At 45.4% G+C, this 13,606-nt stretch overlaps 1 protein-coding gene across 4 annotated transcripts in view; it reads right to left on the bottom strand.

Moving 5' to 3' along the window:
* Positions 1–13,606, bottom strand: part of LOC144110546 (phospholipid-transporting ATPase ABCA1-like) — an 80,616-nt gene that overhangs the window by 57,234 nt on the left and 9,776 nt on the right. For 2 of the 4 annotated variants that reach the window (XM_077643557.1, XM_077643559.1), the window contains exons 2-5: positions 3,030–3,194; positions 2,813–2,906; positions 851–986; positions 183–334 (exon numbers count right to left, since the gene is read on the bottom strand). In XM_077643557.1, coding sequence (XP_077499683.1) covers positions 183–334; positions 851–986; positions 2,813–2,906; positions 3,030–3,095 — 448 coding nt within the window. In that variant the 5' untranslated portion in view covers positions 3,096–3,194. The remainder of the gene's footprint in view (positions 1–182; positions 335–850; positions 987–2,812; positions 2,907–3,029; positions 3,195–13,606) is intronic. The other 2 variants (XM_077643556.1, XM_077643558.1) reach the window with 2 other exon arrangements.

Below are 13,606 nucleotides of genomic sequence, written 5' to 3'. Positions count from 1 at the left end.
GGTTTTTTGCTGCCGAAAATTTATTAACATAGCCAGGAAGAGTCTTAAAATAGATTTCACTAAGAACGAAAACTGTATCGAATTATCCTAAGTATCCATTCAACACTGAGACCTATTTGAAATTGAAGAGCAAACATACTATGGTACTCAAAAAGAAATGACCATACATTTGGACTACTTACCAGACAGTGGGAACTGGGCATCTGTTAACTTTTTTACAAACGAGGAGAGGGTCTCCAAGTCCCGAGATAACCGTTTGATGCTCTTCACTGTGTCTTCGTTCATTAGGTGTTCATTTACTATGTGATTCACGTCACTAACCAGCTGGAGGAGCCTAGGAAAGAAACAAAACGTGCATCAGTACAGAGGCTAACGACAGAAAAAAGACAGGATAATCAGATGTGTCCTCTGCAGACCCCTTGTGTTCCTTTCTGAAACATCACAATGGTGTTTACAACTAGCCATTTCGGTACTTGTCATAGTAGGATTCCTTACTTTGAAGGGGGCGGGGGGGGGGGGGGGGAACAAATTTTGACAAGGCTTTGCACAGCAAAACGTAAAAGCCGTGTCACTGTCAAATTCAGCAGGCTGTGCTTCCCCATCGATACTGTATACTTCTAAATTCTAAAAAATGAGTTATTTGTAACAATAAATGAAGTAACTCAGACAAAGGAGATCACGCTTTATGGCGCCTTCAGTAATAAAAAAAATATTCAGAGTACAGAAAAAAAATGCGCTGTGTGGTAAGCAGCATGCCACTGGATTTAGAATTGTTCATGTCAAGCTTGGAAATCAATAAGGTCAAATTATTGAGGTAATCAATTAAGAAACTAGGTTATCATCCACTCACAGGGATGTGTTGTATTGCTGCTCAGCGCTGCTCTGCGTCACTGGCTCCCTGTGGCACGTGTTGTTGAGTGTGCACACCGTGGACTGGACGAATGGGAGCAAGCCAGCCGAGGGCATGGCCTTGGCATCGAAATGGCCTGGAGAGTTAACACAGGGGGAAAAGAAAGCCAACCACATGTTGAAACAACATTTCCTATATGAGATGCAGAGACGGTGCGCACAGACCGTTCAATTATTTAACATGCGTGAAAATTTGAGTTAATGAGCACCTCCACGCACTGGATGTGTCAAGCTGTCCAGTTTTATTTTAAACGCTTTTGAGGAATTTGAAAGATAAGCAGAGTTTAGAACAATGGAGGTTATGCACAGTGAGCCCTGGAGGGCAAATTTTCTTTAATTCCTCCAATCAGTTACTAACTTCAACCCTATCCTCCTCTCTCTAACTCCACTGTATGTGCACATTGACGACAGACGACAATTTTCATGATGATTTGTTTTATTGTGTTACATTTTAGCCTTTAGAGAAGAGAAACTAATTATTTGCATATAATTAGCCAGCTGAACTAGTTAATCCGTTTGCTACCAGATGCTAGCAATCAGTTTTTATTGGTTTCGTGTGACTGTAATTGATCATATGTGCCAACGTGCTCACAGCGCATTGAAGTTTGACCACTGCCACCTGAGAACATGAAAGTAAACACATATACCACTATAATACAAAACTTTCGTCATATATTCTTCTTTTGTATTCACAGCTGTTGTGAATAAAACTTCAAAAAGTATGCAAAATAAAATATGTTACCAGTGTGAATTTCCACATTATCAGTAACAAATGCATTTCATGTGCATTCTTCATACTCCAGTGCTGCTTTCTCGCCTCAGCACATACCTACTATATGTGCCAACAACATTCACTCTCAGGGATTACAGTTATTTTTATGATGCTCTGACAGACGAGGAGACACTCTCAGAGACTAAGATGATTTTTATGATGCTTCATAAACCAAATGAAATATCTTTCAGCTTGTGTACACAGTGGTGTTCATTTCTGAAGTGGCAGCATTAGGTTTATTCTCATTAAGCAAGCCTGAACATATATTCGATGACAGCAGATGGTATGATCGACCCACAGGTCAGGCATCTGCTACACTTTTGTCTGCACTTATTACATTGCTAGAACACTGTGCACCGATCCAGGGAGTTATACATTTATAAATTTACCTACATGCCGTTCTCGCCATTCCTGCAATCCAACAACAATTCTATGCGTTACTTTGCAGTAGACGCCCCTTGGTTCAAGGTAAAAATAGGAGGAAAACACTTGGGTTTGTCCTCAGCCCACTTTTTTTTCCTCCACTAGAACAAAAGAAAACGGCTCACTTTGTTTCACCTCACTTGGCCTCACAACACTTCCTCGAGTCCGGGCAAGCATGCACATGACACGAGCACCCTTCGGACATAACGACTACTCGGTCTGCCTGACCTCTGTGCCACAAAAATGCATTGCACGTAGCCACTAACTTGCTAATGTCCAGGAGGTATTTCTTGCACAAACGACCTCTCGGGTGGTCACTTAGTCTATGCAGTAAAAGGTGGCCTTACAACGAACTCAGCACAGTTCAAATTTTTGATGACATGTTTATTGTGGCATGAAATCTAGCTAAGGCTTTGCATACAGCAGTAAACTGCTCCTTTGCACTCACTCCATATAATATAATGAGGTTAACAAGGTTTTATTAGCCATGAAATGTTTAACATATGAAAAAAGTTACCTCATGTGTAAGTAATAACTAGCTATGCCAGCCCAGGAAGGCCAGATGCGAAGAGAGTAAATTGTTAAGAACTTGAAAAGTCTCAACACACTGTAAATAGCATAAAATAATGGCAAGTCAGGACAACAAAATGTGCATGGAATGACTTGCATGGCATGGAAACAAAGAGATGCAGGTGGCTCATTACTCACACTCATGAATGAAAAGCCGCAGTCCCCGTGTGCGCACCCACATAAGAATGAAGAAAAGGATGAGCGGCCAGACTATTTCTATGCAGACACGCACCTGCAAATGAGAAACCGAGCATGGTACAGCAGTCAGAAGGACCACAGATGTCCACTGATTGTACTTCAGAAGGAACAAAACAACTTCAAGTATGAAGATGCATGCCTTCGGTCAAGCTCATACCTTCTGCCTCCGATGTATTACAAAGTTTTTCCATAGTAGTAGGTACAGCTGGTTCCAGAACTTCATCCCGCTTCTCTACAATCAAGTCAGAGGGAGAATGTTGTCATTGGCACCTGTGCCAAAACAAGACGATCATAGATGTGGCAACCCCTCACTATCCGTTATCTGTTTGAGAACAACGGGAATGCAGTTTCGGTTTTATGACAAGATTGCAGAAACACAGTGATAAGAGTGTGTCTCTACGGCTGGGTATACAGAGTGACACACTACATAAAGTGCTTCAACAATAACCTTTATCATATGCACTGTTCTGAACAACATAGAACCCTGAGTCAGAAAACTTGCAAAAGTGACATTATTTGCAGAACTTTCGCGCACAAAAAGGATTCCTGGAATACAGAGCACGAAATCTTCAATGAATTTATGCTGGAGCTTCGATATATCACAGCTATGAAAAGAACTAATATTACAAGCTTGAGGTGTGCCTAAAATCAGATACAAAGTCAGGATACCAACAAAAAGATAGCTAAGCCAAACCACTGCTAAACTAATGAACTGCAGCTCACATTAGGCGTTCTAGGATCTAAAAGAATTCTCACGATGCAAATCAGTGAAACCTATATAGCACAGGCTCTTCTTTAGCGTGGAGGCATAATGCTTGTTTAAAGGCCACAGAAAGTGTAGCATATTGACCTAGCTTTTACTGCACTTTCTAAACAACTAACAAGAGCCAGCAATGTACTTGCACTCGTGATTCAATGTACCTCACAAACACACAAAAGAAAACCCCAAATGCAGGCAAATGTTAATGCAACAGATCAACCAGTAGACAAAAAGCAAAAAAAAAGGTCAGCAGAACAGGGACGGAAGCACAGTTAAGTCTTCGAGGCAGGAAGAAGCCCCTTAACTAAGACCTTTTAGCCGCCATCCGTTCCCCACAAAAACGACGCCTGGATCACAGGAAATGAGTGCGCACACACTTTCCCCTTGGTTTGAAGAACCTTGTGTGCTTGGCACCGAACTCAAGGCAACAAAATTTCAGGACAGAGAAAATGACTGGGTTGCTCAAGGGCTGCCTCTGCATGCGTGTGCGCCATGCAACTTTCGTCATTGTCGGTCCATCATCAAGGGCATCGTGGACTGATGGCTGGTGACTCGGTCAACAAGTGCGAGAGGAGAGGAAAGTGGTTCGTGAGAACCAGTTTGCAAGCTGTTCTCCCACCTTGGACAGTGATGAACAGTAATGGTTGCCGTCTGTCTTCAACCCGACTTTCTTCTGAGTGCCACTTTATAAACTGTGTCACAGTTGTGGGTTCAACTGACCTTAATGCCCCTGAGTGACTAAATATGTCCCTAATTAAGGCACCTGAGTTTAACTGGTTTTTTATTTGTTTATTGTTTAAGATATTTAAGGTGATTAAGGAAAGGTGTCTAAAGTTTAGGGTAGATAAGTGCCTGTCGTGTGTCTGTTCTTGATATTGTCCCTTGTGTTTTGTGCAGTAGAGCGTTATGTCTGTGGAGTATATCGCAGGCACTTAGAAGAGCATTATGAAAGTGGGGTCACAATATAGTGGGACAGCAATATAAAGAATTGCAAACAATATTGCAAGGATGCAAATACAAAGAAAAATTATTTGTGTTCCTCTCAGCAGCCGGCTGTGTACTTTTTGTACTTCAATCAATCTGCGCAACTTTGTGACAAATGTTTACCAGGTTTAGTGCACGTGTTAACCACAGACGCTTTAAAAGCATAGACACTATTTGTCAGTAAGCAGGAAAAGAACATATCTGTACATGTTATATATCTAGACTGTAGCAAACAGACAATGTATTTTTGTTTATTGGTACTGTCATGGAAGAAGGGGCAAAACCTTTTTTTTTTTTGGTAGTAACCAATTAAAATAGCTGAACAGGAGACTAATTAAAAATTATAAAGTAATACTTAAAGCACCAATTGCTGTACATCTTATAATGTCTTACAATGGGAAGACAGGAATAAAAAATAAAAGTTGTTGATCATCAATACCTAAAAATCTATAAGCCAAATACGAGGACTTCAATACGAGAGAGCACATAAGCTCATAATAGGCTGCATGCCGATATTAAGGGTAAGCACAAAAAAAAAAAACACAGTAACTGCAAAGGCAACCCTGCTCCCTGAAGGGCCTGTGTTCATCAAAGCAATTCAGCATGTGTCACAGCCAATGAAAGAATATATATGTAACAGACAACAAATGAAATAAATGCAGGCACACCATAACCGTCACACGCAAACAAAAAGGCACAACTTTCAGTTCTTAAGGAAACAACCAAAAAAAAAATGTGGTTCCAAAAGGATAAATGTGAAATGATAAAAAAAAAATTGACAGGAACATATATATGCAAAAGGCCGGAGAGAATCTCAGCAGCCTCGGCTCGGCTTCGTAAGTGCGGGCGAGCTGCGCCGGTCGACACGAGGATACAAAGGAGAGAAAAAGAAAACAAAAAGCGAAAGCGGACAGTGAATTCAACGCGTTCACGAGGGGGTGAAAGCAACGGCAATGGGCACCAAAATGATGTGACGAGCAGCGTCAGAACCAGAAAGAGGGAACAACGCAGCAATAGGGCCAGGCACGCAATAGACGGCCGCATCCAATGGCCCCATCGATGCAAGATGGAGGGCATGAAAAGGGAGATGCCATCGCAGCCGGAGAGCGAGCGAAAGTGAGAGCGGGGCACGTTGGGTAATAGAGCGGAAACCCCGGTACGTGCTCGGAGTAGAAGAAAAAGAAACGAGAGAAGGACGCGGGGAGGAGGAAAGAAGTGCAGCGCAAGAAGCGGAACCGACAGAGGCGGAAGGCATTGGAAGCGGAGGACGCGAGAGCGCGTTGAGAGGAGAAAGCAGTTCGACGGAGAACGGAGATAGAACGAAGGAAAAGTCCGGGAGGAGGAAGTGAAGACGAAGGCGGAGAAAGAAAGAGACGGTGAGGAGGAGGAGGGCAAAAGAGAAACAAGGTCATCTCGGTGCAACTGCACCCGGGAAGACCTCGCGCGCGCGCCGTTTCGAGGCTGGCGTTTGCTTTCCCGCCAAGCATGCAGTGCGGCGGGCCGACCCGCAAGGAGTCGCGGTCGTCGGTGAGCGGGTGCATATGCACCCGCCCGCAAGCGCGCGGGAATGGGAGAGGGGCGAAGACCGGCCGTTCTCACTTTCCCGCGCAATCGTTGCTTTTGCCGCGGTTTCGCTTTGCCGCGTGTTTCCGGCGCGCGCTTTTGTTCTGTACTTCGTTGACGCTCCTGTTTCTTGATATTCGAAGATGAGATGACGCGGCGGGGCCGCGGTAACAGTCATTTTTGCCCTTTGTTGTTGTTGTTGTTGTCTTCCCGACTCGGCGCGTACGCTGGTGTTGTTGCGAATACTTTCCGATGCCTAGACAAAAGACGAGCGAAGGTAGGCGGGCGGCTCGGGAAAACCGGTGTCTATATGGGCGGCAGGCAGGGCGAGAATGGCATATGCATGATATCGAGGCCGGGTGAACGGACGCGCGACGGCCCGTGTTTAGGGGAGCAGACGCGAAACGGTCGTCACAGAGGACGCAGTAAAATTAAAGCAAAGCTTGTGTAAGATAAAGTTATAGAACACAACAGAAGCTCTGTTCCATAGTAGAATTTTTCTCGCGCGTGTTCATAAAATATGAAATTTCATACATCCACGCGTGGAAGAGCTCATTTCCTTTTGTACCACACAAACAAGAAACATGTGACGATACCTGTTATATGTCAACGCATCCTCGCTAGCAGCTTAATTGTATGCGTCCAAACTGAAGACGGGGCGTTACATGCGTGGCTTCATAAAACCATGGGGCGGAAAGCGCTTCAGCAGACCTCGTGGGATCCCACAGGTATACAGGCAGATAAAGACAGGAGGAAAAAAGCAATCCGTTATTTAATTTTCGGAGAAGTATTCACTGCATGCTAATAAAGACGTCAGCTTTGCACATATAGCTCATGCGGAGGGCTAGCTCTGCAGCAAATAAAGGAACATACTGAAACACAGCCACACCCGTCATTTATGCAGTTACTCCATCCCACAGCTTGCAGCACTACCAAAGGCAGACACCTTCTCAGCTAATCGGAACAGCGCGTTAGACGTGTTCTTCCGCTCCTAGCCATCTGCGTGTTATCTGCTCGCGGAGTACACAGATATGTTTAGAAAACAGTATAAATCGATGTCGTCTACGTAGCATCTCCGGATGCACGCTTGCGTACGCTAAATGCAAGCATTTTGCATGACGTTACATTATTGGTCACATTCGCAGCTTTAGTTCAGCGCATGCGAACGGGGACAGAACGATAAGGTCAGCCTAGTGGCGTCATCTGGCAGCTAGAACGGAAAACATTTTTGTCCACAAATCGACGCTTCCCTTAGGGCTTCCCTTAGGGCTAAGGCCCCGCCGCGGTGGCTCAGTGGTTAGGGCGCTCGACTACTGATCCGGAGTTCCCGGGCTCGAACCCGACCGCGGCGGCTGCGTTTTTATGGAGGAAAAACGCTAAGGCGCCCGTGTGCTGTGCGATGTCAGTGCACGTTAAAGATCCCCAGGTGGTCGAAATTATTCCGGAGCCCTCCACTACGGCACCTATTTGTTCCTCTCTTCTTTCACTCCCTCCTTTATCCCTTCCCTTACGGCGCGGTTCAGGTGTCCAACGATATATGAGACAGATACTGCGCCATTTCCTTTCCACCAAAAACCAATTATTATTATTATTATTATTATTACTTAGGGCTAATGTGCCCCGCCGCGGTGGCTCAGTGGTTAGGGCGCTCGACTACTGATCCGCAGTTCCCGGGTTCGAACCCGACCGCGGCGGCTGCGTTTTTATGGAGGAAAAACGCTAAGGCGCCCGTGTGCTGTGCCATGTCAGTGCACGTTAAAGATCCCCAGGTGGTCGAAATTATTCCGGTGCCCTCCACTACGGCACCTCTCTCTTCCTTTCTTCTTTCACTCCCTCCTTTATCCCTTAACTTACGGCGCGGTTCAGGTGTCCAACGATGTATGAGACAGATACTGCGCCATTTCCTTTCCCCAAAAACCAATTATTACTATTATTATTAGCGTACGTAACGCCAGTGTACGTTAAGTCTCGATACTACCTAGCAATTTTTTTTGTATGTGCTACACTTCCAAAAGTTCACGCATGGTTCCGTTCTCAGTTTCACCCAGATTATACGCAGGCAGGTGCAACACGTAGGCAGGTTCGTAAACCGTGACCACCCGAGACACGTATCACGTACGGCCAGCGCGCTTTTTTTTCTTCATTATAGCAACAATTTACAACCTTCGGAGCGCACTAGAGCTAAACACCATAATGAAATGAGCACATATTCGCACTTTGAAGAGACACTGAGGGGAAACCAAAAGTGGCCTGTATAGACAGATTACCGCGTAGTAATGACAAAGACGCTACTCTAACTGGAAGCTGAGGTTTTTGCAATCTGGAAAATGTCGAAAGATGACACACAGGTGCCGCCTCCATCCGCCAGTTATCACGGAGTCCTTCTCGGTCTTTACGTCAATACGTTGAACCGTGTAGCGGAGAAATTTTTCAAATTCAATTTTGTTGGAAATAAATGTCTCTTACTGCCGGACAAGCACCAACACAGCCAGAAAAAGAGCCATATAGAATCGATTGTTGCATAGAACTTAAGTTGGAGGGAGCTGTCCTGGTTGTCCTACAACTTACCCTTTCCTTTCCATGGCTTAGTGAAGTAAGTGGCTGTGTAAAACGAAGACGCCGATCCGATATAATAACCGTTCATGTAAGCGCACAAACACAGCCAGATTAAGTAAACAAAAGTAAAGACCAAAACAAAAGGCAGGAAACGGGGCTGGTTTTTTTTTTTTTGGGGGGGGGGGGAAGGAAATGGCGCAGTATCTGTCTCATATATCGTTGGACACCTGAACCGCGCCGTAAGGGAAGGGATAAGAGAGGGAGTGAAAGAAGAAAGGAAGAATTATGTGCCGTAGTGGAGGGCTCCGGAATAATTTCGACCACCTGGGGATCTTTAACGTGCACTGACATCGCACAGCACACGGGCGCCTTAGCGTTTTTCCTCCATAAAAACGCAGCCGCCGCGGTCGGGTTCGAACCCGGGAACTCCGGATCAGTAGCCGAGCGCCCTAACCACTGAGCCACCCCGGCGGGTCGCATCAAATTTTTTTTTTCATTGCATTCTAGACGCAGGCGTTGGCAAAAGCGTTCGACTAGTGTGCTGAAGTACTCATATAGAGCACAAAAAAAAAGAAAATGACTATTATCCTACGATTGTAAACAATCAAAACTATCAGATGAATCGCGGTGTTACGAAAGAAAATAAAGATACTATGACTACAGTAACAAAATTCAAGTTGCGCCTTATTTGCACAAAGTATACACTTGCGCGCCAAGCTGAAAGGGAGCGGCTGAAACAACAGGAGCGCGCGCCAGATGACAGCGCACCGAGGACACACGATACAGCTGAGCGATTCGAGAGAAGTCTAAAATATACACACAAGCGCCTCATCCCTGCGCAAGAAAAAGAATGCACGGGCGGTTCAGCTTTCTATCTTTACTTTCCACTCGCCGTGGCTCAGCCGCCACGAGCACGAGGTAGCGAGTTCGATCACTGACGAGGAGGCTAAATACAGAAACGCCACCGAGATTTTTTTCGGCGTACTACCCTAAAGGGCAGCTCCGGGGTTCTTTTTTTCGAGCGTATACCATAATGAAACTCATACCGCAGGTTTTTATCTTACTGCTGATTAACTCCGCCAAAAGTATATGCCATCCATGCGACATTTCATTCAGGTGCGAATCGATTTTAGTCTCTGCCACTTCCGTGGCCTCGGTTCAGATTATTCCTACGGTCAACGCTACGTACGTTTTCGACGTCAAAGGCATTCCCCGAACGAAATTGATACCGCGGCTCCCTGCTTCCCTCAGGACGGTGCTGACTGCACGCAGATATATAATGCGATGCGACATCTTCGGCGGAACTGTCTTCTTCAGTTGCATAGAAATGGCTTGCCGCCTCATTCGACAGTCATCGGGTAAGACAATAGATCTCATTAAGGTATGGGTCTATGCTAGTCTGACGTAAAGCGCGCAGGAAGGCACGGATGAGTGAACACGACAGACAGCTCTCATCGCCGCTGCTGTTATCAAGAGAGGAAAAAAAAAAAACGTAAGCTCTAGCACCTGTCTGCCCAGAAACATGCGTGGCGAATTTTACTGATGTGGCTGCGTGACAGAAAATAAGCCAACCTCAAAACACTTCCTCAAAACCAATGCAGGGCTGGTGCGGAGGTTTTGAGGAAGGAAATGACGCAGTAACTGATCACTTATCTCGGAGGACACCCGAACCGCGCCGTAAGGGAAGGGATGAAAGAGGGAGTGAAAGAAGAAAGGTGCCGTAGTGGAGGGCTCCGGAATAATTTCGACCACCTGAGGATCTTTAACCGGGACGTTTGGCGTTTGAGGCGGAGACGATACCTCCACTACGGCACCTCTTTCTTCGTTTCTTCTTTCACTCCCTCCTTTATCCCTTCCCTTACGGCGCGGTTCAGGTTCCAACGATATATGAGACAGATACTGCGCCATTTCCTTTCCCAAAAAACCAATTATTATTATTATTAGAGCGGAGTGTCTTTGCAGCATATGCGATAGATTGGTCTAAGTCGGACCTCACGCGCGTACAAGATCGGCACCCTCCCATTGCGCCGTTGTGTTCATGACGAATGCTTCAGATAATGACTATACCAATTAGCGCTCCCTGGGCGTCGTCATATTGCTTGCTGGACTTTCTGCACGCCTGGCAATAGCACTGCGGAAACGGTAGCGAAACCCGCCTGAAGCAGGCCAGAGAAGAGGCGTTTCAACATTCCGTGTATACAATCGAAAAACTTATCTATAGTCGGATACAACTTAAGTCTGCAGTGAAGCTCCGCCCACATTTAGGACCGATGCACAGAATTCCTTCACGACAAAAACATAGGCCGCTGTTCAAACTTCTCTTGTCACCTAAACAATAAGCTTATCACGGGAAAACTGTATAAGATCTAGAATTTTCTTACCTGGCTTGTTTCATAAAGTCAAACATTAAAATGATGATTTCGTTTACTTTTGTGACTTGCTAGCGGAGTAATACAGTACGCCGCGTACCGTGGCCCAGTGTTAACAAGTGCTGTTTTTTTAAGTTGTATCCTACTATAGATCGAGCAGCCACAAATTATTATTCGTCCCATATACCCTGCCTGTAGTAACCCATATATGGGGCCGACACTCGGGAGGTTATCGAAATGGCGCACGATGAATAAACAAACGTATAGGTGCCACATTATAAAGAGGCACAAAAAGGGCAGCGATGATAAGGGAACGAACACAGCGCTGGAGATACCCTACCTGGAATTATGAGGACGGCAGCAGGACCTGTAGGGTGGGGCATTTAATGGGCTGAAAAGATAACCGCTATGTGACTGACATGGTGGTGTGGAAGAATGCGTTGTTGTTCTGAATAAACCCAGTCGCGAGTCTGCGCCCGTCCTTGTGCCCTTCTCGTCTATGTTTGTATTATTTTGCGCAGTACCTTTACTCAACGATAACCGCTATGGTATGAGATGATACCAGATTGTAGCGGGTGTGCGAATTATTCGATTTTTTTTTCCAATAACGAATCGAATATCCATCTATTCGATTAGGTGAACGAGTCAAGCATGGGCATGGTAGAAATTTTTCGAAACGAAACGAATTCGTTCTCAAATTTTCATTATAACTGGCACGAAGTTCGAATAGGGCGCGGCGTAGTTTTTTGTCGGCGGCAGTTTCAAAAATGGGGCCTACTTTGACATATGCTGCAGTGATATGCCTGCGCGAGATGGAGGGTTCGCCGACGCCATACACGATCCATTCGTGTGACGACGTTCATAATGCTCATACATATGACCTTCAAGATTGGCGGCCGCGACAGGATTGAGCAGCTAGGTTTAGCAAATCCTGCCTGATACCGGAGCCCATGGCTCAACCTATCGTCCCTATATATAGTCAACTGAGATTTGACGCTAGTTTGTTCGCTGTTGTCATCATAAGCAAAAAGTAATTTTTCTTTAGTTTCACATAACGGCCCTGGTGTTAAAACCCTGATTATGTAATAGTGGAGCTCGGTGTTGCGTTTTGCGACAGCTATACATCTTTCCCATTGTAGGAATATTCACTTTGTACGGATATTCGCACTCTAGGAATAATCACACAAGCATTCGGTTCGTATTGGATTCGCTTCTTTCACTCTTCGATTCGCATTCGGTTCGGCTTTTAACTACACTATTCGTATTCGATTAGGTTTCGAAAAAGTGGTATTCTCACACCCGTACCACAGCTACCAAGTAAAAGGAAAATCTAGCAGGGCAATTTGGACCCCACTCAATGACGTCATGACCCTGAATCGACGACATTGGTTGAAGGGCCTTTTCTTGAGGAGCATTTGCCACTTCGTTCTTAAAGGGAAACAGAATACTTTAACTGAAAACGGAGATTTTATATAAGCAAGAAAAAAATGGAATAAGGTATCGCAGCGCCACCGGTCTATTTCACACGCAAACTGCGATGACGCCAAGGCGGTTTATTTTTATGAATCTCAGAGGCCACACCCCCATTCACTTCCAAACTGTAACCGCGCAGTCATATCCGTACTGACGTACACGAATCTCTATAGAGTGGCAGGAACAAAACAAAAATTAAACAAACAAAAATGGCAGAACAAAAACTATATATAGAGTTGTTTCAATATCCATTTAAGTTGTATCTAAATATACCGTTTTTTTCCCTCACATTCCCTGCCTTTAACTGTCCATGTGTAACCAGCTTGCGTTGGTTTTGCTCTTGTGAACTCGATATGATTTCACATCGCTGTCGTGTGATATGTGCGTAGGCTTATTTATTTTGACAGTTTCGGAACCGTTGAAAGTCAGCGCCTGTCTCCAAAGTGTCCGCGTCTCGTCCAGCGCTGCTATATCTTTATTCCCACAACTGAATAAGGCACAGCGTTACAGCACGACACACTACGGGACAAAAATTTATAATGAAACATTAAAGAAAGCAACGAAAATAAAATTGCCTCGCCCGCAAGCCTACGGAAGTGTAAAAGACTGCCGTCACGAAATTGGTTTGGTTTTTTTTTTAGGGAAAGGAAATGGCGCAGTATCTGTCTCATATATCGTTGGACACCCGAACCGCGCCGTAAGAGAAGGGATAAGGGAGGGAGTGAAAGCAGAAAGGATGAAGGAGGTGCCCGTAGTGGAGGGCTCCGGAATAATTTCGACCACCTGGGGATCTTTAACGTGCACTGACATCGCACAGCACACGGGCGCCTTAGCGTTTTTCCTCCATAAAAACGCAGCCGCCGCGGTCGGGTTCGAACCCGGGAACTCCGGATCAGTAGTCGAGCGCCCTAACCACTGAGACACCGCGGCGGGTAACGGCATGCGAATAATTGCAAAGCAACCAAGACACTATGTGACAGGTCCGCAGCTGCTCTGCGACAGAAAGGTATTGCGCGAGCAGTTAAAGGA

Source organism: Amblyomma americanum, chromosome 11, assembly GCF_052857255.1.
Source record: "Amblyomma americanum isolate KBUSLIRL-KWMA chromosome 11, ASM5285725v1, whole genome shotgun sequence".
Lineage (NCBI taxonomy): Eukaryota > Metazoa > Arthropoda > Arachnida > Ixodida > Ixodidae > Amblyomma > Amblyomma americanum.
The sequence above is the reverse complement of the archived record's forward strand: the minus strand, read 5'-3'. Positions and strand labels throughout refer to the sequence as shown.